Raw genomic sequence first — 20913 nt, 5'->3', positions numbered from 1 at the left:
AACCATCTTGTACGTTTCAAGATAAATGAACCTGGCACAGAAGTTAAAATTTTTAGGATTAACATTTGCGTCTGTAAGACTTTTGCAGTTTTCGTCTTGTCAAATTATTTTCTGTAAAAATGTTATTTTTATTAGTAAAATAAATTTTTGAATATACTTACCCGATAATCATGTAGCTGTCAACTCCGTTGCCCGACAGAATTCTATGGAGGGATACGCCAGCTATCACAATACTAGAAGGGGGTGTACTTACCAGCGCCACCTGTGGCCAGGTACTCAAGTACTTCTTGTTGACACCTCCTCAATTATTCCTCGGTCCACTGGTTCTCTATGGGGAGGAAGGGAGGGTCGATTAAATCATGATTATCGGGTAAGTATATTCAAAAATTTATTTTACTAATAAAAATAACATTTTTCAATATTAAACTTACCCGATAATCATGTAGCTGATTCACACCCAGGGGGGTGGGTGAAAACCAGTGTACAAGATTAAAGGATAGCTAAGTATCCCATATTTCATATAACAGTTATCTCAAATAACAATGAAATAATAAGTACCTGGTAAGGAAGTCGAATTGAACCGTTACTCTGCCTCTTTTTTAAGTTCGTCTTCCTTACTGAGCGCAGCGTTCCTCTTGGAGGCTGAATCAACCCAAAGGTGCCAAAGTATATGGAGTTGCAACCCCTACTAAAGGACCTCTACAAAACCTCTAACCCAGGCGCTTCTCAAGAATGAATAGACCACCCGCCAAATCAAAAGGATGCGGAAGGCTTCTTAGCCTACCGTAACAACCATAAAAACAACAATAAAAGCATTCAAGAGAAAGGTTAAAAAAGGTTATGGGATTAAGGGAATGTAGTGGCTGAGCCCTCACCTACTACTGCACTCGCTGCTACGAATGGTCCCAGGGTGTAGCAGTTCTCGTAAAGAGACTGGACATCTTTAAGATAAAATGATGCAAACACTGACTTGCTCCTCCAATAGGTTGCATCCATTATGCTCTGCAGAGAACGGTTTTTATTAAAGGCCATCGAAGTAGCTACGGCTCTTACTTCGTGGGTCCTTACCTTCAGCAATGCAAGGTCTTCCTCCTTTAAGTGAGAGTGGGCTTCTCTAATCAGAAGCCTTATATAATATGAAACCCCATTCTTGGACATGGGCCTCGAAGGTTTCTTGATGGCACACCATAAGGCTTCTGACTGTCCTCGAAGAGGTTTAGACCTCTTAAGATAAAATTTGAGAGCTCTGACAGGGCAAAGAACTCTCTCTAGTTCGTTACCTACCATGTTGGAGAGGCTAGGTATTTCAAACGATCTAGGCCAAGGACGTGAAGGAAGTTCGTTCTTTGCTAGGAATCCGAGCTGAAAAGAACATGTTGCAGATTCGGTCGTGAAACCAATGTTCTTGCTGAAGGCATGAACCTCACTGACTCTCTTAGCTGTTGCAAGGCAGACGAGAAAAAGAGTCTTGAGGGTAAGGTCCTTGAAGGAAGCTGACTGGAGAGGTTCGAACCTAGGCGACATAAGGAACCTTAAGACTACGTCTAGGTTCCAGCCTGGAGTGGATAGACGACGCTCTTTAGACGTCTCAAAAGACTTAAGAATGTCTTGAAGGTCCTTGTTGGAAGAAAGGTCCAAACCTCTGTGGCGGAGAACTGAAGCCAACATACTCCTATACCCTTTAATCGTAGGGGCTGAAAGGGATCTCTCATTCCTAAGATGTAGAAGGAAGTCAGCTATTTGGGTCACAGAGGTATTGGTAGAGGATATTGAATTGGCTCTACACCAGCTTCGGAAGACCTCCCACTTAGACTGGTAGACTCTACGAGTGGAAACCCTTCTCGCTCTGGCAATCGCACTGGCTGCCTCCTTCGAAAAGCCTCTAGCTCTAGCGAATCTTTCGACAGTCTGAAGGCAGTCAGCCGAAGAGCGTGGAGGTTTGGGTGCAACCTGTCTACGTGAGGTTGACGTAGAAGGTCCACTCTTAGAGGTAGAGTCCTGGGGATGTCGACTAGCCATTGAAGTACCTCTGTGAACCATTCTCTTGCAGGCCAAAGGGGAGCAACCAGCGTCAGCCGTGTCCCTTCGTGCGAGATGAATTTCTGCAGAACTTTGTTTATTATCTTGAACGGTGGGAATGCGTACAGGTCGAGATGGGACCAGTTCAGTAGAAAAGCATCCACATGAACTGCTGCAGGGTCTGGAACAGGGGAACAGTACAGCGGAAGTCTCTTGGTTATGGAGGTGGCAAACAGATCTATGGTAGGTTGACCCCACAAGGTCCAAAGTCTGTTGCACACACTCTTGTGGAGGGTCCATTCCGTGGGAATGACCTGATTCCTTCTGCTTAGGCGATCTGCTGAGACGTTCATATCGCCCTGAATGAACCTCGTGACCAGAGTGAGGTTTAGACCTCTTGACCAAATGAGGAGGTCCCTTGCGATCTCGTATAGGCTCCTCGAATGGGTCCCTCCTTGCTTGGAGATGTAAGCCAAGGCTGTGGTATTGTCTGAGTTCACCTCCACCACTTTGCCTAGCAGGAGGGACTTGAAGTTCAACAGGGCTAAATGAACTGCTAGTAGCTCCTTGCAGTTGATGTGGAGTAATCCCTGTTCTTCGTTCCACGTTCCCGAGCATTCCCGTCCGTTCAAGGTCGCACCCCAGCCCGAGTCCGATGCATCTGAGAAGAGATGAAGATTGGGGGTCTGAATAGCCAACGATAGACCCTCCCTGAGAAGGAGGTTGTGCTTCCACCACAGGAGAGTGGTCTTCATCTCTTGGGTGATTGGGATAGAGACTGCTTCGAGAGTCAAACCCTTGTCCCAATGAGCTGCAAGATGGAATTGAAGAGGGCGGAGGTGGAGTCTCCCTAGCTCGACGAACAGGGCCAGTGATGAAAGGGTCCCTGTGAGACTCATCCACTGTCTCACCGAGCAACTGCTCCTCTTCAGCATGCTCATGATGCACTCTAGGGCTTGGCTTATCCTGGGGGCCGATGGAAAAGCCCGAAAATCCTGACTCCGAATCTCCATTCCCAGGTACACAATGGATTGGGAGGGAATGAGTTGAGACTTTTCTATGTTGACTAATAGACCCAGTTCTCTGATTAAGTCTAAAGTCCAATTGAGATTCTCCAGACAGCGACGACTCGTGGAGGCTCTCAACAGCCAGTCGTCTAAGTAGAGGGAGGCTCTGATGTCCGATAAGTGTAGGAATTTTGCTATATTCCTCATCAGATGAGTAAAGACCATAGGAGCTGTGCTTAGGCCAAAACACAGGGCTTGGAATTGGTAGACAACCTTTCCGAAAACGAATCTCAGGAAAGGTTGGGAGTCTGGATGAATAGGAACGTGAAAATAGGCATCTTTCAAGTCCAACGAGACCATCCAGTCCTCCTGCCTGACCGCTGCTAAGACCGACTTCGTCGTCTCCATCGTGAACGTCTGCTTGGTGACATACGCGTTGAGCGCGCTGACGTCCAGCACCGGTCTCCAACCCCCTGTCTTCTTGGCCACAAGAAAGAGACGGTTGTAGAAGCCCGGGGATTGATGGTCCCGGACTATAACCACTGCCTTCTTCTGTACAAGTAGCGATACCTCCTGGTGCAATGCTAGCCTCTTGTCCTCTTCTTTGTAGTTGGGAGAGAGGTTGATGGGTGATGTGGTCAGAGGTGGTTTGAGGCAGAATGGAATCCTGTAACCGTTCCTCAGCCAACTGACAGACTGGGCGTCTGCACCTCTCTTCTCCCAGGCTCGCCAGAAGATCTTGAGTCTGGCTCCTACTGCTGTCTGGAGATGCGGAGAGTCAGTTTTTTCCTTTAGATGTCCTGGAGCCTTTCCTGGACTTGCTCCTGTAAGAGTCTGGACGGGAGCTTCCTCGGCTGGGGGCTCTACCACGAAAGGGCGGTATGAACCTCGTAGCAGGGGTATCAACCACTGGGGAGCGATAAGTCTTGGGGACTGAGGTAGCAACCTTAGACTTACGAGCCGATGAGGCTACAAGATCGTGTGTGTCCTTTTGTATCAGGGCAGCAGACAAGTCCTTAACCAGCTCTTCGGGGAAGAGGAACTTCGAGAGCGGAGCAAAAAGGAGTTGTGACCTTTGGCAAGGTGTAATGCTGGAGGAAAGGAAGGTACACAGCTGTTCCCTTTTCTTCAAAACCCCTGATACAAACATCGACGCAAGCTCACCAGATCCATCCCTAATGGCCTTATCCATGCAGGACATTAATAGCATGGCAGAATCCTTGTCCGCAGGAGAGGTCTTCTTGCTGAGGGCCCCCAGGCACCAGTCAAGAAAGTTGAACATCTCAAATGCTCTAAACAGTCCTTTCAGTAAGTGATCCAGGTCTGAGAAGGTCCAGCAAACCTTAGAACGCCTCATTGCAGTTCTCCGAGGCGAGTCTACCAGACTTGAGAAGTCAGCCTGGGCAGAGGCAGGTACTCCCAAGCCTGGTGCTTCTCCTGTGGCATACCAAACGCTCGCTTTCGAAGTGAGCTTAGTCGGCGGGAACATGAAAGAAGTTTTGCCAAGGTGTTGCTTAGTCTGCAGCCACTCCCCTAAGATCCTTAATGCTCTCTTAGAGGACCTTGCTAGGACTAGCTTAGTATAGGAGGACTAAGCTTGTTGTACGCCCAGCGAAAACTCAGATGGCGGAGAGCGGGGAATAGCAGAGACAAAGTGGTCTGGGTAAACTTCCCTAAGCAGAGCCAAGACCTTACGAAAGTCAATAGACTGTGGAGAAGGCTTGGATTCATCCACGTCTGACGAGGGATCCAGGTGTGCCTCCTCATCATCAGACGCCTCATCACCAGAGTGTAGCGAAGATATTGGACAAGAATGCTGAACAGCAGAGTCAGAACGAGTAGGAACAATATTAGAGGTTTCCTCTTCAAGTAACTGTTGAGGGAGAACCTGAGGCTCAGACTGCAAAGGCTGAATAACAGACAAAGCAGAAGGAAGGCGCATGGGTGGAGGAGGCTGACTCCTAGCATGAGAGGTTGAACCCAAGGGTTGCGCTTGCTGAGCGGTTGGTGGAAGCGGAGTAGCAAGTTCCTGTTCCTGTGGTGTGAGCGGAGCGTGATGAGGTTGAGGCTGCGCAGAACAAGGTAAATGTCTCGCAAGCTGAGGCTCCTGAGGCGCAAGGCCAAGGTGTAGTGGAGCTTGCCTTGTGGATGGTTGAGCTCGCTGCAGCGAGAGCTGAGGAGACTGACTCATGCACGGGAGAGGTTGTCGTACCTCAGCCGAGAGTTGCACCACTGGTGGAGCAGCAAGGGGAGGCGGAGGAAGAGAGGTATAATCCTCCTGATCCCATAGCAAAGGTTGCCTTAAAGAAGGCGGAGGCTGAACACCACTGGGAACAGCAAACTCAGACTGTGGCTCAACATCGTACGCCTGGCAGGTGGTACTGCGATCAGGCGGAGCAAGCGCAGGCGGAGCGAGCGTAGGCGGAGCGAACGCAGGCGGAGGGAGTGTAGGCGGAGGCGGAGGCGCAACACTCTCAGCCCGACACTCACGCATCAAGTCCGAAAGCTGTGCTTGCATGGACTGAAGTAGAGTCCACTTAGGGTCGGCAGAAACTACAGTAGGCTGAGGTAAAGCCTTAACAGTCGAGCTCTGTTGTGGCAGAACCTTACTCCTCTTGGGCGGAGTGCAGTCGACAGATGACTGCGGCGAGTCAGAGCTGAGCCAATGACTGCAACCTGGCTGAGCACTCGCGGACTGGACTCTGCGTTTAAGTGGTCTCGAGACCTGAGACCAACGTTTCTTCCCTGACAGATGATCAGCGGACGAGAAAAAGACGGGCTCAATCGTCTGCAGGTGGGAGTGACGGTCTTTGGAAGACACGCCCGCAACCACCGAGGATACTTCTGTGCGCCTAACAAGGCCTGCCGAACCCTTATGCCCTTCGACATTGCTTCTCCCCTGGGCTTGGGAGCTTGCAAGAGGTCCCGGACTGGGAGGACGACTGGCTCGCACAGAAGTATCCTCACGCACCACACTGGCACTGACACTAGCACTTGGCACTGCACTGACACTAGCACTCGTCACAGCACTGGCACTAATTCCACCCACTGCACTCTTGACCTTAAGTTCCTTAACTTCGGCCATCAGAGACTTATGGTCACTTACCACTGACTCTACTTTATCGCCTAAGGCCTGAATAGCACGCAAAACAACAGACATATCAGGCGGAGGGCAAACAGTAGGTTCGGGGGTAGCCACTACAGGGGTAGGAAAAGGTAGGGGATCATGAGGTGAGGAAAACAGTGAAGAGTGAGAAGAACTCCTCCTAACTCTACCTCTCTCTAACTTAGTTGAATATTTTAAAAGACGGACAAATTCCAGTTCCGAAAGTCCGGCGCATTCCTCACATCGATTTTCTAACTGACAGGGTCTGTCCCTACAGTCAGAACAAGCGGTGTGAGGATCTACCGAGGCCTTCGGAATACGCCTATTGCAAGACCTACATCGTCTATGGGAGGGGGCTTGCGAAATGTCAGACATCTTGAATCCAAAGAGTTAGCCAAAGGGGTTTCCAAAATCAAGCAAAAGATCGTTAACCGTATATCAGGACTATATAAAAGCTATCTAGCTAATATAAGAAGGTTTCCAGTAAAGCGACAGCCGAAATCTGAGAGAATACTTCACCAATTAGCCGTGAACAAACTCGAAGATCATAAGCATATCCCAGAACGTCTTGCCGGAAGCACGACAGAGGAATAATTGAGGAGGTGTCAACAAGAAGTACTTGAGTACCTGGCCACAGGTGGCGCTGGTAAGTACACCCCCTTCTAGTATTGTGATAGCTGGCGTATCCCTCCATAGAATTCTGTCGGGCAACGGAGTTGACAGCTACATGATTATCGGGTAAGTTTAATATTGAAAAGAATCATGTATCATTGGTGTGTTTAGTGAGAAGATATTGGTTACTATACAAATATCTGAAGAGCAAATTTTTAGTGGTTTATGCAGTGTACCTACCACTGAAAAAAAACAAACATTTGTGAACACAATTAATACATACATACTTATACTAAGGCATTTCCCCCAATTTGGGGGGTAGCCGACATCAAACAAATGAAACAGAAAAGGGGACCTCTCCTCTCCACGTTCCTCCCAGCCTGACAAGGGACTCAACTGAGTTCGGCTGGTACTGCTAGGGGTGCCACAGCCCACCCTTCCCCGTTATCCACCACAGAAGAAGCATCATAACGCTGAATCCCCTACTTCTCCTACCTCCACGGTCTTCCAAGGCACCGGAGAAAGCAGCAGAGCCTACCAGATCTGCGTCACAATCGCTCGCCATTCATTCCTATTTCGAGCACGCTCTCTTGCCTCTCTCACATCTATCCTCCTATCACCCAGAGCTTCCTTCACTCCATCCATCCACCCAAACCTTGGCCTTCCTCTTGTACTTTTCCCATCAACTTTTGCATTCATCACCTTCTTTAGCAGACAGCCATTTTCCATTCTCTCAACATGGCCAAACCACCTCAACACATTCATATCCACTCTAACTGCTAACTCATTTCTTACACCCGTTCTCACCCTCACTACTTCGTTCCTAACCCTATCTACTCGAAATACACCAGCCATACTCCTTAGACACTTCATCTCAAACACATTCAATTTCTGTCTCTCCGTCACTTTCATACCCCACAACTCCGATCCATACATCACAGTTGGTACAATCACTTTCTCATACAGAACTCTCTTTACATTCATGCCCAACCCTCTATTTTTTACTACTCCCTTAACTGTCCCCAACATTTTGCATCCTTCATTCACTCGCTGACGTACATCTGCTTTCACTACACCATTTGCTGCAACAACAGACCCCAAGTACTTAAACTGATCCACCTCCTCAAGTAACTCTCCATTCAACGTGACATTCAACCTCGCACCACCCTCCCTTCTCGTACATCTCATAACCTTACTCTTACCCACATTAACTCTCAACTTCCTTCTCTCAGACACCCTTCCAAATTCTGTCACTAATCGGCCAAGCTTCTCTTCCGCGTCTACAACAAGTACAGTATCATCCGCAAACAACAACTGATTTACCTCCCATTCATGGTCATTCTCGTCTACCAGTTTTAATCCTCGTCCAAGCACTCGAGCATTCACCTCTCTCACCACTCCATCAACATACAAGTTAAACAACCACGGCAACATCACACATCCCTGTCTCAGCCCCACTCTCACCGGAAACCAATCGCTCACTTCATTTCCTATCCTAACACATGCTTTACTACCTTCGTAGAAACTTTTCACTGCTTGCAACAGCCTTCCACCAACTCCATATAACCTCATCACATTCCACATTGCTTCCCTATCAAACTCTATCATACGCTTTCTCCAGATCCATAAACGCAACATACACCTCCTTACCTTTTGCTAATATTTCTCGCATATTTGCCTAACTGTAAAAATCTGATTCATACAACCCCTACCTCTTCTAAAACCACCCTGTACTTCTAAGATTGTATTCTCTGTTTTATCCTTAATCCTATTAATCAATAATCTACCATACACTTTTCCCACCACACTAAAATATTCCAGATATTACTTCATGACACTGGCTTACTTTGGGCCCCCTGGTTAAGTAATTAAATTCTCTCAGGTGTGCCCAACTCTGGTATCTACATCATCTAGAAGGGCAAAGTCAGTAGCCCAACCCCAGGCTCCAGGGACTGGCCATATAACAGAGTATTCAAAATGCAAGCCACACCATAGCCTCCCTACCATAACCAAAGCATACCTGGAATGGTCCTAAATACCACCATCCTAACTTGAAAAGATTTGGGTTTACATAAAGCTTCTTAAACCAAAATAGTAACATAGACATCCATCATAATCAACATATGCTTTTAGAAACAACAAATTTGGAAGTACTGTAATTTGTATTTTCCGCTAACTTGAGCTCTTTCCTATGGTATAGATAGAATCTAACCATTAACTTTTAATGAGAGGTGTTAATGACCCTCTGCTAGTTAGCGGGGATAGAGGGGGGTAGACCAGCCACGCCGCTCACACACTCACCCAGTACATTGTCACTTTTGGTTGCAGGCAGGACTTCTATTGGCATAGGTGATGATGGGACAAGTATGAGTAAAAAGCTTAGGTTTGTATTGTTAGGAAAATATAAATTACTTCCAAATTTGTCATTTGTTCCTACACATACAAACCCTTTCCTCTCTATTATGAAGACTCACCTTTAGGAGGGGTGGAAGTCTGAAACCCAAGTGGCTAAGAAACTTCATCTGAGGTGCATCTCTGAGCTCATTCAAGCATGAGAGAGGCACCCTGACACCTCGTGAACTCTTCACCTATTTGGCAGGAGAGTTGACGGCCTGAGCATGGTGAATGAGTGAAACTAAGCACTGTGACAAGAATAAAGTGTGATGAAATCAACTTCATCCTTAAACCTAGACAATACCTGGCTCCTCCTCGCATAGAGACCAGGGACATAAAATATTTCACATCAACAAAGGGAAATAGTATTGACCTGCTGATGGAGGTAGGCCAGATTGCAGAATACTCCAGATGCTGTGCCTCAAGAGAGGGAAAGATGAAGGAAGAAAAGGAGTCATTCTATCCATTCATCCCAGACTAACACAGGGTACTGTTTGCCCTTGATAGACTGATACTTCTCCAGTAAGAAGCTAAAGTAGCTATACAACTTGTTGAGCAGCTACCAAAGGACCCATAGATAAGGTATCTAGGCACCTGTGAGTTACGTCTTGCAGGTAATGTGTAGAAAAGGTGGTCTGACGTTGCCTAAAACCTGCTTGTAAGACCTGCGCCACAGAGAAGTTTTGTTTAAATGCTAGGGTTGTGCTTACGCCCCTAACGCCATGAGCTCATGTTGTAGTCTGGATTCATGGCAGGATTAATGACCTGAATTCATGCTAGAGATGGTGTTCTTAGTCACTCTCCTTATGACCCTTCCAGCGCTAACAAATGTTTGATATGAGGGCGAGCTCTGGATGTGCGTTTTAAGATACCGGCTCAGCACTCTCACAGGACACAGTCAAAGTTGATCCGAATCATTGGTTACATCACGGAGACTTGAAATCCAGAAGGGCCCAAACCTAGAATCCACTACAGTCAGATTCAGAGTCTTAGCTTCAAACTCAGGGACAACGGTTGCGCGTTACCTGCCCCATCTAATTAACTACAAGGAATGGGTGTACTCTCTAGATATATGTTAGTCAGCTTAATGCCATATTGCTAACAAACTATGAAAGAGTATAAAGCCACGGATTGTTTAAAAAAAAAAAAGAAAAAAAAAGGGGGTAAATAAGAATGCTTGACTGCAATGAACCTTATAAAATCAAGAAGGCCCAACTAATATTTTTTTTCTGATGATTTTAAGTTAAAATAAATGAACCAGCTTAAGAGGGGTTCCTGACAGTGACCTGAGAGGGAGAGAGCAACCTGCATAGGACAGTCAAATTCTTTATTGGCAATACAGGGATATTGAGGAGGAGATGTCTAAATGGTGCGAGACCTCTGGTTGTGATTTACCACGCCCCAGTATTATACCGACACCTTATAGGTGAGCGAGCTGGGTTCAACCCTGGCATATTCCTATGCAACTTTTTTCTCTGGTAATTCTCGCCCAGAAATAGATTTTTCCTTCGTCAAAATCCCTTTATTGGCAATGCTTGCAGTTTCCTTTAAATGTCTTCATCTCACTCCGATTCACATATAAGTACACTTGAAACTATCAATGCTTTTGACTTTAAAGAAAACAGCTTCTTGTCGTGGAAGAATCAAATAATAGATCTAGTTAAAGCCTGCATTTACTTATTTGATAATTGTCTTTAGGAATTGCATGTATTCTTCATCTAAACTGGGTTTCTTCCCTTTCAATGTGAGACTTATCAATCCTTGTTAGATATGACAAATTTGGAAGTACAGTAATTTGTACTTTTCCTAAATATACAAACCTGAGCTCTTAATTATGGATACATTGTTCTGGCATAGCTGGAAACTAGCCATAAACTTTTTATGTGAGGTATAACAACCTACCGCTAGTTAGCGGGGTCTTAGACCAGCCACCCTGTTCACACACTCGCACAATGTATTACGTCACTTTTCATTGCAGGCAGGACTTTCTAGGGGGACAGGTGATGGCAGGACATGTATGAGTAAAGAGTTCAGGTGGGTGAAGTCTAAACTGGCTGAGAACTTGACTCTGAGCGTGTGCAAGCGTGAGAGGGGTACCCTGACACCTTGTGAACTTTAGGTTTGTAGCCAGAGTTGACAGCCCCTGCAATAGAGCTGAATGTGTGGAAACTTAAGCACAGTCACTTGCCCAAGTAAGTATTTTAGAATGGGTTACACTCCTCTTACTTGCCCTTGACCGACAGCTACTTGTCCTGTAAGAGAGCTTTCACCACTTCTTGTCCTACCACCAATGGACCTATAAATAATGTATCCAGGGTCCTCTGGGTTAAGTCTTGCAGATAATGGGTCGTGAAGGTGTTGAGTCGAGATAACACGTCTTCACTCGATTGAGCCAAAAACAAAAGTGAGCGCAAGTGTGTGAGCAGTTTGGCTGGTCTATCCCCGCTAAATCTCCTTAACTATCAGCGGGTTGTTATACCTGGCGTAAAAAGCTTATGGCTAGTTTCCTGCGATGCCAGAACAATATATCTATGGTAAAGAGTGAAAGGTTTGTATGTGTGTAGGAACAAATTTGTGTTCATATTTGATGCTATCCACACAATTCTTCCTAATCAGAGTTGAATCTATAGCTTTTCTTCTAGTTTGTATCCCAACTTTCACTTTAAGCCTTAATTACAGTCAATCCCATCAAAAGTTAGCCATAAACCTACTTGTGTAACAGCAATTGGATCCGGAAATTGAACCAGTTTCTTCTCAGATCACATTTCATCCATCATATAAAATCATTTGAAAATTGACCTGTTTAGCCTCTCTTTCACAATTGGCTTCCAGGCTGTGGAATTCATTTGTTTCCTTAAGTAACTAATCTTTGCTTTCAAAAATACACATTTGTCATCACACTTTTCTAAATTCTTTGTGGTGAATGATCTTGATTTTCAGTAGGTAGCCCCCAATAGTCTTGGTTTCTATGCCTTCAAAAGGCTGCAGTGAAGCCAGTGATGACCTTTTCTTCTTGAAAATAATAACCTTTACAAGACACAAGTGCAAAAGAAAAATATACTGTAAAGCTAAGAAATTGTAATGAAAAAAGTAATTGTTAAATTAAAAGCAAGGAATCTTTAAATCAGATGTCAGTACTGTAATCAAAATACCATTTTAAAAAAATTAACCTAAATTTTACCCAAACCTAGTGTAAAATCGACTTGTGCTTTAACGCAGTACTTATAAATGTTCTCTGGATAAGGCGTGATATAAAATACTGTATAGTACTTTTGTGAATATATATTCATAAGTTGATAAGAAAGTAATAACAATTGGGTTCACAGCAAAGATACAGCAATAAGATTGCTAAAGTATGATATTGCTAAGAAGTATAAAACAAGCCTTCTTAATACTTTAGAATAAAGCAATATCACTAGCACCCGAAGAATGCAAGAATAATAAGCAGTGATTTCTGCTACTACTCTAATTACATAAATCTGAAATAAGATTCAAACAAAACCTACAAAAGAAATAATTTAACATCTTTAGAATGTAACCTGTGCAACTAACTTAGCATCTGGAATAACTAGAGTGTTGTCTACTGCCACTGTAGTTCTCGCTACATGCCAAACTTCTTTTTGGGTTGGGGCTGAGGAGAGAATGGAAGTGAGTGGAGCTCGCAGACCCACTAATTGAGTGGCAATGGCAGCTAACGGAGAAGCAGTGGGAGATGCGCTGAAGAAGAGCATATTGCGGCCTAAGGGAAGGCCTGATTCCCAGACGCAGCCATCTAATACATGCAATGTTGGTTGTCCTCCAGCACAGTTTCCTGAAATACATTGAAATTAAACTTTCTTTAAGAACTTCAATGAAATCAGTTTCTTTATGAACTTCTATAAAAGCATTAACACTGCAATTTATTACGCTCCCTTATTCAAATTTTACTGCCCTGCTAGTTTCTGCTAAGCTACCTTTTTAGACACAATGAATCTTGGTTATAAGTTACTGAAATAAAGTGTAAAGAGCATTCTAATGCAGCCTAGATATCATAAATGATTCACTGTTGGCAGTGTGATACCAAGAACCCTCTTGTATCGAATACAAGTTCCTTGTTACTTGTTAGTTTTTGTTACTAATGAAGACACCCCAAAGCAGATAAGTTGAGAAGCTACTGCAGTCATGAGACTAGTTTAGAAACTAACACTCACAAACCTAATTGTGTCTTATGAAATGAATGTGCTACCTGAAACTATCATTGTTCATTAAATGATAACAGTTCCTAGAAGCTCTGAACATAATCCTACCAATTGCAATACTCACCAAGAAGTGTGTGGTCTTTTGACCCTGTGGTGATCTTGAGTTGAAGGGCGTCTGGTGCAGCAGAAGAAACCGAAGGCTGCTTGTTAGGATGTGCCTCCACAGAGATTTTTATACCCATGTCCTGAGCAACTCCAGGTGCATTTACCATATTGACACCAGCCTGAGTCATACCTTTGAGTAAACCAACCAAGATTGCTGATCCCAAAAAAGTTTTCATACCGCTCACTTCAGACCCTGCAAAGTAAAGTTGCAATTATTAATATGAATGAGGTGGTATGAGTGTGCTACGAACTTCGGATCTCTAATAATGGAACACATACTGCAAGAGTGCCCGCTGGGCCCTCATTGCTCAGATCAAGATCTCAAGTTGTGGTAATGTCCCTGACTGGTGAACCCTAGACTGGGGTTTAAGTCCCACTCAAACTCGTTAGTTTCTTTGGTCCCTGGAACCTCACCATCCTTGTGAGCTAAGGATAAGGGGTTGGGGGAGCCTATAGGTCTATCTGCTGAGTCATCAGCAGCCATTGCCTGGCCCTCCTTGGTACTAGCTTGGGTGGAGAGGGGGGCTTGGGCACTGATCATATATACAGTATATATAATAAGTCTCTAGGGCATTGTCCTGCTTGATTGGGCAATGTCACTGTCCCTTCCCTCTGCCATTCATGAACAGCCTTTAAACCTTTAATTCTTTAAACCTCCTGTGGGTTTGACATTGGTGCAATATGATGAAGGATTTGGTGTAACATCTTGCAATTAATGCTATAAAAATAATCCATTGAAATATTGACCAATGAGGTGTCATTGGTATTTGGGGGTAAAAACTAATTTCACTTATAGATTTGCTTGTTCACATTAAACTGCAAAGCTTTCAACCTTCATACAAACCATACATTTATCTATTACTGTATATACATCTAAGTGTTGTTTTTACCCATAATACTATATATCTCTTTATAACAGAACAAACAGAATCTTAAAATATGTTTAAAACCATTCCCGTAATCAATACTGTTATAAATGTAAATTCGTCGTTGGACCCTCTATATTGCTTTCAATGTTTTCTTGAAGTTTTACCATCTTTACAAATGTCCAAAAATTTTCCTTAAATATTTATGTAAAAATTTTTTCATTATCATTATTTGGGGGGGGGGGTTACCAACATTCAATTCTAGCTGTAGCATTTCAGGATGTACTGTATTTACTTTCTGGAATGCGAATTATCTGTAATTTTTCTCAATGAAATTTCGACATAAAGATGATTTTCTCATAGTAAAAGCCTTGTACTACTGTTTCTCTTTTTTATAGAATTTATTATTCTTCTTCTAATATTTCTTTATCAGAGGATGAAATGAAATAAAACCTACATATTTTGGCTTAATATCTCTTACCATATTGTACAGTAATGTACCATACAAGAAATTATGAAAACTCAATAAGAGGGAAATCTTTTTAAGGAGAATACTAAAAATACTAGTAAGAGCTGCATAAATAAACTCGATCAATCGTATATATCAAATAAAAAACCAGGCATTTCCCATAATTGCGAGTCCTAAATTATTTACAAGTAATGCTCCATTCGATAATTTAAAAACAAGAGAATGTCTTTTAGGTTATAATCTATGCCACAGTATGACCTTTCAATTTTTCCGAGGCCTCGCCCATCGGGATTAATTTTGAGACTACAAAAAGCTGTTTGTAAGTCAAATTTTGTTTGATTTTGGCATAGGATAGGCCTACCCAAAATCGCATGTCTATGATTCCCTGGTACAAAAGTCAACACTGAGGCAGGTTCCATATGAAATAGATATCAGTTTATTACAAATGTTGTTTTGTTTACTGTATTAAATGATATAATGTAGTTTTATTACAATATTGTTTTATTTTATCTTTGTTATTTTCAGTTGAATTTGTTTGTATCTCTAAATGTTTGTAATTTGAGGACCTTCTGTAGGCTACTTAGAATAAAAAAAGATATTTCTGGCTTTTCCCTGCTTTGCATCACTTACCAAAAAGCTCAATGGAAAGTGCCAAGGAAGAAGCATCTGTGGGCTGGGAAAGGCGACTCCCCAGATGACCAAGAGCTTTGCCTAGCTCGATCCAAGGCTTGCAGATCTCGCTCGTCGAGTTTGTGAGGGCGGGGGCATTGATAACGCCCACCAGTGTTTTTCCATTCACCATATCTACGATTTGTTCGGCTATCTCCACGGCCACTCTGCGTTGGGCTTCCACCGTGTTAGCACCTAGGTGAGGGGTACAGATGACCTGGAAGAAAAAGGATCTTATTTGTTTATCATGCTTTGGATTATCTTTATTTTGGCATTAAGGAATCGTAATCTTCGTAGGTTATTCTTTAACAAACTACAAGAGAATATAAACACTCAGAAAAAGACTTGAAAGGAAGACGAATCAGATATATTAAAACTAGTCTTAAATTATTAGTGAAGTCTAACTCTTAAAGATAAGAGAATAGGAAAATAAGACTGAATATAATTACAGAATCAGGGTACTATATCTCGTGAAAAAATGCTCTGAACTCTATCGTATTTCGAATACTGTACACTGAATGAAGCCTTGTTGTCTTTTTAGAAATAAGCGAGAAAAAAGTAATACAATTTTCACCCATAAACAGAAGAAGGACTACTGCACTGTATATATAATCTTGAGAAAGTAAGTCTGGAAAGGCACAATAAATTTGAAAATAATTTGAAGAATTGGATGTAATGATTTAATGACACGTCTTGCTTTTACATTAACAAAATATAAACAAAGAAACAGTGTTCAAAATTATGTAATGTATACAAACAATTTGTATTCTTTATTAAAAGCAAAACTTCCAAGTGCTATAATGAAATTCTTGTCACTGTAAAATGATTAGTTATGAGCAAGCACTGCACAATATTTAATTAGTCTCTTATAATCTAAGTGAACTAGAACCGTTACTACATTTATTGCAGTGTCAGTGGATACAATCAAGCTCATCCTGGGTAAAACACATAATGGACTACTACTTCTTCGTAAATGTAAATATATCATATTGGACCTTTTCTTTGTAAATGTAAATATATCATTATAAATGACACTAAATATTTAATAGCCTTTTTATAGGCAAATATTAAAAATATTTCACGTCAAAATCCCTTGCATTCAACAAGACGGTGATTGGAATATTTCAAAAATATATCATGATAGTGTACAACAATCGCCACATCGATCTAATCATTAAATCCTATTGTAAATGATAAGCAAAGCCAAACGAAATTACTCCAAACGATATTTAAAACAAGACCTGCGAACCTTTGGGTGTTTGCAAAGAGTAAAGTCAGTAGGGGGTTCCTGCACAAAAACGTCCAGAGCAGCTCCACCACAGACGCCACTTTGTAAAGCAGCGAGCAGAGCCGCTTCGTCGACAATTCCTCCTCGAGCCACGTTGACGACGTAGACGCCCTTTTTGCAAACCTTGAAGACGGCCTCCCCGATTAGGTTCTTCGTATGTGGTAACAAGGGCGTGTGGACTGTGATGTAGTCTGCCCTGGGCCAGATGTCCTCTAGGGAAAGGGATTCGACGCCCCACTCGGCAGATACGTTGGCTGGGACCATTGGATCGTAGCCTATGGTAGTCATGCCAAAGGACTGCATGCGCTTTGCCACCTGCACGAGTTAAAAGTGCATTAGATACGTGAAATTAAGATTGTTTAGACACAACAAGGACATTCAGTTAATATCAAATCAGATAAATTCATTGAAATCAGTACTACATCACAGTGCTATAATATGATCCTAGGCCTTTCCATTTTAGTATAAAGCTTTATTTAAGGGTAGTTAATATGTAATTAGACAAAACTAATTCAATAATTTGATGTTGAATTAGACTAACTCTATGAAGTTGACATTAGATAAAGCAATCGTGGAAAAAACCTAATGTTAAATTAGACACTGAAAAAAAGAAACATTATGAATGTACTGTAATATCAGTTAGAATGCATTAACATTATTTTAAAATAAAGCAGGCTAACATTGCATTAAACATTACGTAAAGCAAATTAACACTCGACTAGATATTACTTCAATAAAATTAACATTAGATTAATCAGTTGGTAAAACATATCAACATTAAATTGGACAATAAGAAAGGAAAATTAGCAATAGAACAGGGACTATGTGAAGTAAATTAACATTAGAATAGACACTATGTAAAAACAACTTAGCCAATTAGATATTAACTCTAGCAAGTTAACATTAAATGATTGAGAGAAGTTAGCTAAGTTAAACATTTCTGGTCACGGGCTTACCAACAAATCAAGACATTATTATTATTATTATTATTATTATTATTATTATTATTATTACTAGCCAGGCTACAACCCTAGTTGGAAAAGCAAGATGCTATAAGCCCAAGGGCTCCAACAGGGAAAAATAGCCCAGTGAGGAAAGGAAATAAGGAAATAAATAAATGATGAGGATAAATTAACAATATATCATTCTAAAAAAACAGTAAAAACATGTAAACCAAGTTAGAACTTTATTAGACTTATCAGGAAATACTGACTTAGAATTATCCAGCCACTGAATGAGGTTAATATTAACATAGGCACACTAACTGGAGCCATCAGGGTTCAATTAGAAAAGACTAAAAACATCAATTGACATTGAACCAGAAATGTCTAGGTCCTACTACCCTAAAGAATATCTTAAGTACAGTGCTCAAATATGGCTTATTTTCGTATAAAATTTTGGCTATGCTATCTGTTGTTGGGGCTAAGGAGGTCATTCAGTACCGAAGCAAAGTAGCTGCATCATGGAGTAAGGTTAAGTGTTTGTGACGGGCCGAGAGAGAAGGTTGTGACTCAAAGACAGGATGAAAGTAACTGAGTGAGGTTATTATAGAACACTCTCCTTTATATACAAAACCTCGAGGCAACAAGAATTTTCATGTTTAAAATTGACACCGTTACCGATGAGGAAAAACAGACATGTTTATTCAGGTTCTTTTTAGTGCAAGGGGAGAGCGAAGATACAAGCAATATATACACAAAATGAAGAATGTACGATCGTGTGACACACGGTTGGTACATGTTGTTGAACAGCAAGGGGAGCAGTTATGCCAACAGTTTGCCACATGGGGAACACAGATAGCGCTACTTTACATGGTAAATTGTACGGGAAACATTAAAAACTAGAAAAGCACCCTGCGAGGGAAGACCTCCGCTACGGCAGCTTATTTCTCGAACACAGTTTGCCTTTCCCAGAATCAATTTAGATCGTAATCGTATTTGAAGTGTGTGTGTGACAACCATGTGCGAACTTAGGGGTTAAGGTTAATTTGGTTGACCTTTTGCTCGACCTTGACCTTTGACCTAGGGCTTTCAAAATTGCATCACTTCCACGTCTTATCATAAAATTAATTCCTGAAAGTTTCACTATTATATGAGTTAGATTGTGTTCAGGAAGTTGTCTACAAACAGGGCCAAACCCATAACCTCCTCCCAACTTCGTTGTTAGAGGCAATCATCATTAAATAATTATCACAACAACCAAATATACAAACTAATCAGATTGGTCACATTCGATAGAATAAGTTGGTCTTTATTAGTGGAGAAAAGAGTTACGCTGAAAATCTGAAGTATGTTCGAATCCCAACTGAGAAGGAACATTTCTTCATTTATATCACATCAGATTTCAAGGTTTCTGATTGAAAGGGTGTTAAAAAATACTATAATACATAAAGTTAGTGGTAAAATACTCTTAGAACTTGAGGAGCACTCTGTAGAGAGCAGACCTCCGGTGCGGCAGCTTATTTCTCGGCCGTTTGCTCAAGCTCAACCTTGAACTCGACCTTAACCTGTATTAATGTGCATGGATTTCCATACACTCAAATATGAACCAAGTTTGGAGTATGCGACAACAATGTCCAAAGTTATGGCTGACCAAGTGAATTGGACATATAGCTTGACCGTGACCTTGACCTTTCAAAATTTACTCATTTCCTGGTTTTTTATGTACGAGTTAATCCCTGTAAGTTTCATTACTATTAAAATTGTGGCCAGGAAGCTGTTCACAAACAAACACACAAACAGGGGTAAAAACTATAACCTCATCTCAACTTCCTTCGAGGAGGTAAAAATACTCTTAGAATGAGACGCTCTCTCTCTCTCTCTCTCTCTCTCTCTCTCTCTCTCTCTCTCTCTCTCTCTCTCTCTCTCTCTCTCTCTCTCACACACACAACACTTACCTCCCTACCAATCCTCCCTAGGCCGATAATGGCCAACGTTTTTCCATAGAGCTCTGTTCCCATGAAAGCTTTCCTGTCCCATTTCCCTTCCTTTAGAGATGTGCAGGCCTGTGGAATAGAGCGGCTCAGGGAACATATCAACGCACACGTCTGCTCGGCTGCCGATAGCGTGTTCCCACTGGGTGTGCTGGAAACCGAAAGAAATTATTATTATTATTATTAATATTATTATTATTATTATTATTAAGGCACTAGAAGAGTTGGAAGACACAGGCCTACATGGCCGAGGACTATGAAGCGCCAAGTAGATGATAAATAGAGAAGTATTTAATTAAAAGCTCAAGATAGAGAAGACTGGCGAAATCTAACCGAGGTCCATTGCGTCGATTGGCGTATGAGATGATGATGATGATTAATTTTTATTATTCATCTTTATTATTAATTTTATTATTGATATTATTATTATTATTATTATTATTATTAACTAAGCAGAAACCCTAGTTGAAAAAGCAGGAAGTTATAAACCCAAGGGCTTCAAGGAGGGAAAATAGCCCGGTAAGGAAATGAAATAAACTAAAAAAGACAAATGAACAATAAAATATCTTAAGAACAGTAATATCAAAATAGATCTAAGGAGTCCCATGTCTGCCTGTTCAGCATAACAAAACATTCGCCGGAAGTCTGACCTTCTGAAGTTTCATCTTTTCAATAATAATTTTCATAAAGGTAATATGATAGCAAAATCTTATTACATAGAAAGGGCGGAGAAGATCTAAAATAAAAAAAAAAAAAAAACGTCAGTCGATTCTCTCTCTCTCTCTCTCTCTCTCTCTCTCTCTCTCTCTCTCTCTCTCTCTCTCTCTCTCTCTCTCTCTCTCAAGAAAACTGATTTATTTTGTTGTGGAAAAGCTGTGTTGTGAAAGAAATAAACTTCGAAGAAACTGACAGCACAAGTGGCAAGAGAACTGAAAACAGCTGTTGGGGAGAGAGAGAGAGAGAGAGAGAGAGAGAGAGAGAGAGAGAGAGAGAGAGAGACGCAGTTAACTTTACGTTTTTTGTTATATCACAATTTTTATCCATTACGTTAAACCTGCAACGCATTTAGAGGTAGTAGGTTGGCCGGGGCACCAGCCATCCGTTGAAATACTACAGCTAGACTGATATGGGTTTTTTTGACTGGCCAGACAGTATTACATTGGATCCTTCTTTCTGGTTACGGTTCATTTCCATTTGCTTACACATAC

General features: G+C 42.0%; 1 protein-coding gene across 1 annotated transcript in view; it reads right to left on the bottom strand.

Annotated features, from left to right (window-relative positions):
• Positions 1 to 12402: 12402 nt before the first annotated feature.
• Positions 12403 to 20913, bottom strand: part of LOC137656668 (D-3-phosphoglycerate dehydrogenase) — an 18595-nt gene continuing 10084 nt past the window's right edge. Inside the window, exons 3-7 of the mRNA XM_068390844.1 lie at positions 19670 to 19856; positions 16735 to 17088; positions 15447 to 15702; positions 13441 to 13674; positions 12403 to 12949 (exon numbers count right to left, since the gene is read on the bottom strand). Coding sequence (XP_068246945.1) covers positions 12666 to 12949; positions 13441 to 13674; positions 15447 to 15702; positions 16735 to 17088; positions 19670 to 19856 — 1315 coding nt within the window. The 3' untranslated portion in view covers positions 12403 to 12665. The remainder of the gene's footprint in view (positions 12950 to 13440; positions 13675 to 15446; positions 15703 to 16734; positions 17089 to 19669; positions 19857 to 20913) is intronic.

The sequence above is a fragment of the Palaemon carinicauda genome, chromosome 17 (assembly GCF_036898095.1).
Source record: "Palaemon carinicauda isolate YSFRI2023 chromosome 17, ASM3689809v2, whole genome shotgun sequence".
In the NCBI taxonomy this organism is placed as follows: domain Eukaryota; kingdom Metazoa; phylum Arthropoda; class Malacostraca; order Decapoda; family Palaemonidae; genus Palaemon; species Palaemon carinicauda.
This window is presented reverse-complemented; position numbering and strand designations above follow the sequence as displayed.